Here is a 4143-nt window from a genome sequence, read left to right on the forward strand (position 1 = left end):
CCGCAGGCTCAGGCAATCCACTCACCTCAGCCTCCCAAAGGCGTGGGATTACAGGCTGAGCCACCGAGTGGCCCATCCACCTGGGGCTTGGAGTGCCCTGCCTGCTTTCCCTCAGCAAGCTCCAGACCTATTCTTTGCATTAGATTATCTAAAGCAGGTTTGAGATTTGCGTTCCTATACACACATCTAATAAAAAGTTAAAATTTATAAAGCAGAAGAGGTACATAAAATTCCACATAACAAGTGTCCCCTGTGCATGGTCCACAGTGCCTGGTTCCTCTGAGCACACACAAGGGTCACAGTTGGTATCTGTCTTCCTGGATGAGGGACACTCTCCTTCCCAGGTAAAAACTTGACCACCTTCTCTAATTAATTATACAGTTTAGCAGTGTTTTTGATGGATAATTCCATGTATATACATCACATGTGAATCACAAATGTTGTGGGAAGCAGTGGTGGTGCTTGGGAGGGCACTGTTATCCTACTCTTAAGACTACACATCACTGGTGTCCAGGAGGGAAAGGTCAGTGCTTTTGGCCTCTGCTCCACACACAGGGAGCCAGCAAGTGCACTGACCCTGGTACAGCCTGGCAGGCGTTTAGCTCCCTGTGTTCTGTTCCCTTTAACCCATTCTTCAGAAGGACGTCCCTTCATTTTACTCTTATTGTTCTTACTTATTGGTAGCTTATAGTCTTGTGTAGAAAAAGAAAATAGGCTATAAAAATGCCACTCTATGTTTTTCTGTTATTATGGTATTTGCAGTGGCTCAGGGAAAGAAGTCAAAATATTACTATCTAAAGGCAGATTTTTTAGTTAGCTCAAATTCATATTATCCCTTATCAAAAGATGTAACAATATGAACAAAAAACAAAACAATGTCAAATGAAAGAAACAGGACTAATTTATCAGGTACCAACCTCAAATGTTATTTTTACTAAACATTTTTTGCAAACATTTCAGAAGGGTTTGTAAAAACAGTCATCTCCTTGCCCAGAGGCACTAGGGCTTTACAGCACAGTCCCCTCCTAAGCTGAGGGAATGCATTTTGGCTGATGGCTCTTAAGCTTATGCTCCCCCAAAACCTGTGTCACAGGACAGAGAGAGAGAATTGGTAGAATGATGAGCCCTGTTCATCCCTCACCCTTCCCTTCTGCCGGCATTGGCATTTCCTGAACCCCAGGCACCAAGCTCTGTGCTGATGTGGGAGCCCTGGTGCCAAGCAAGCGGTCCTGCTCCGACCTGCAGAGGCCCCTGGAGAGGAATGCGTCTGCACCCTCAGGGAAACCAGCAGGCGAGCAGAAGGTGTCAACGTGCACATGCTTCTGGAGACTTCACCCTGGAGAGCACATCCCCCAGCACCAGGTCTCCTCTTGCCTCTGAATGACTTTCCTTTGCTCTAGCTCCCCAGAAGCATGTTGATCCTTTGATCAGATTGTACTCCTGGAGTTCTCTTGGCTCCATCAGGAGGAAGTTTATTTCCATAGATGGGCAGCTGCAGGGTCTGCTATTCTAGTCTTCAGCGAGGAAGCGAGGCCCTTTCACAGGACGGGGCTGGCGTTCTCTTTTAGGCATGCTCATTGGTGGACTGTGATCTCAGTTTTATACTTTTTCATTATGGGAAAACTTTTTCGTAATTATCTTTGCCTGCAAAAAGATATTGGCTGACTCATTTTTATTATTAATGAAACCATATTTTTTTAAGCAGTTTATATCTGTTAATTCCACTAACCTCATTGGACTGCTGCTGATTGGACGTTATCTAGGGCCTTTTGAGTGCTGTGAACCATTTAGAAAGATTTCTAATATTTGAATTTTTTGCAGAGTATGCTGGTACTCAATCATGTAATACTAAAATAGTAATCTTTTTTATTTTTCTTAACAGATGCAGCAGCTTTTTTATGAGAATTACGAACAGAACAAAAAAGGGTACATTAGAGATCTCCATAACAGTAAAATTCACCGAGCTATCACATTACACCCCAACAAAAACCCACCCTACCAGTACAGACTCCACAGCTACTTGCTCAGTCGCAAAATAGCTGAACTTCGTCATCGCACAATACAGCTCCACCGAGAAATCGTCCTGATGAGCAAATACAGCAACACTGAGATTCATAAAGAAGACCTCCAGCTGGGAATCCCTCCTTCCTTTATGAGGTTCCAGGCCCGCCAACGAGAGGAGATTCTGGAATGGGAGTTTCTGACTGGGAAATACTTGTATTCAGCTGCCGACGGCCAGCCCCCTCGAAGAGGAATGGACTCCGCACAGAGGGAAGCCTTGGACGACATCGTCATGCAGGTCATGGAGATGATCAATGCAAATGCCAAGACCAGAGGGCGCATCATCGACTTCAAGGAGATCCAGTATGGCTACCGTAGGGTGAATCCCATGTATGGGGCTGAGTACATTCTGGACCTGCTGCTTCTGTACAAAAAGCACAAAGGGAAGAAAATGACGGTCCCCGTGAGGAGGCATGCATATCTACAGCAGACTTTCAGCAAGATCCAGTTTGTGGAGCATGAGGAGCTGGATGCAAAGGAATTGGCCAACAAAATCAATCAAGAATCTGGATCTTTGTCATTTCTCTCAAATTCCCTGAAGAAGCTTGTTCCCTTCCAGCTCCCCGGGTCGAAGAACGAGCACAAAGAACCCAAAGATAAAAAGATAAATATATTGATTCCTTTATCTGGACGTTTTGACATGTTTGTGAGATTTATGGGGAACTTTGAGAAGACATGTCTTATCCCCAATCAGAACGTCAAGCTCGTCGTCCTGCTTTTCAATTCTGACTCCAATCCCGACAAGGCCAAACAAGTTGAACTGATGAGAGATTATCGCATTAAGTATCCTAAAGCTGACATGCAGATTTTGCCTGTATCTGGAGAGTTTTCAAGAGCACTAGCCCTGGAAGTAGGATCTTCCCAGTTTAATAATGAATCTTTACTCTTCTTCTGTGATGTCGATCTTGTGTTTACTACAGAATTTCTTCAGCGATGTCGAGCAAATACACTTCTGGGCCAACAAATATATTTTCCAATCATCTTTAGCCAGTATGACCCAAAGATTGTTTATAGTGGAAAAGTTCCCAGTGATAACCATTTTGCCTTTACTCAGAAAACTGGCTTCTGGAGAAACTATGGGTTTGGCATCACTTGTATTTATAAGGGAGATCTTGTCCGAGTGGGTGGCTTTGATGTTTCCATCCAGGGCTGGGGGCTGGAGGACGTGGACCTTTTCAACAAGGTTGTCCAGGCAGGTTTGAAGACATTTAGGAGCCAGGAAGTAGGAGTGGTGCATGTCCACCATCCTGTCTTCTGTGATCCCAATCTGGATCCCAAACAGTACAAAATGTGCTTGGGGTCCAAAGCATCGACCTATGGGTCTACACAGCAGCTGGCTGAGATGTGGCTAGAAAAAAATGACCCAAGTTACAGTAAAAGCAGCAATAATAATGGCTCAGTGAGGACAGCCTGATGTCCAGCTTTGCTGGAAAAAGACTTTTTTAATTATCTAATTTATTTTTCAAAAATTTTTTGTATGATCAGTTTTTGAAGTCCGTACAAGGATATATTTTACAAGTGGTTTTCTTACATAGGACTCCTTTAAGATTGAGAGCTTTTTGAACAAGAATGTGATCATTGTTTGCCTTGAACACATCTTCTTGCCGAACGTTATGTAGCAGGCCTGGTTAATTTTGACTTGAAATGTACCTATGAACAAAACTTTTTTTTTTTTTTACATTTTCTTTTCAGACCCCTTTGCTACAGTCCTATGGCAGAAAACATGAACGGTCCTGCAAAGTATTATTGTAACAAAACACTGTAACTCTGGTAAATGTTCTGTTGTGACTGTTAACACTGCACAGGTTCTACCTTTTGTCTTTTTTACAATCTTTTAAAAAGCCATTTCATGTTCCAGTATTAAGATAAGGAAATGTGATAATAGCTGTGTCATTCATCTTCAGGAGAGCTTTCCAGAAGTGATTATTTTCCCCAGCTTTGTTCTGCTTATCATGGTCATGTGGGTTTTTAAAAGCAGGAGAATGAGGAAAGCACAATAAGACGTGTGGCTCTTCTTGTAATTCATTTAGCCTAAATGGACCTGGAATTAAGTTTCAAGAAGGATTTGGCATTTTTTCTTCC

At 42.9% G+C, this 4143-nt stretch overlaps 1 protein-coding gene across 1 annotated transcript in view; it reads left to right on the plus strand.

Moving 5' to 3' along the window:
- CHSY1 (chondroitin sulfate synthase 1) overlaps positions 1–3872 on the plus strand; it is a 76980-nt gene extending 73108 nt beyond the window's left edge. The window contains exon 3 of the mRNA XM_008068529.1: positions 1883–3872. Within this exon, the coding sequence (XP_008066720.1) occupies positions 1883–3475 (1593 nt within the window). The 3' untranslated portion in view covers positions 3476–3872. The remainder of the gene's footprint in view (positions 1–1882) is intronic.
- The last annotated feature ends 271 nt before the right edge of the window (positions 3873–4143 follow it).

Source organism: Carlito syrichta, unplaced genomic scaffold (genome assembly GCF_000164805.1).
Source record: "Carlito syrichta isolate Samal-C Ts95f unplaced genomic scaffold, Tarsius_syrichta-2.0.1 Scaffold311144, whole genome shotgun sequence".
NCBI lineage: Eukaryota > Metazoa > Chordata > Mammalia > Primates > Tarsiidae > Carlito > Carlito syrichta.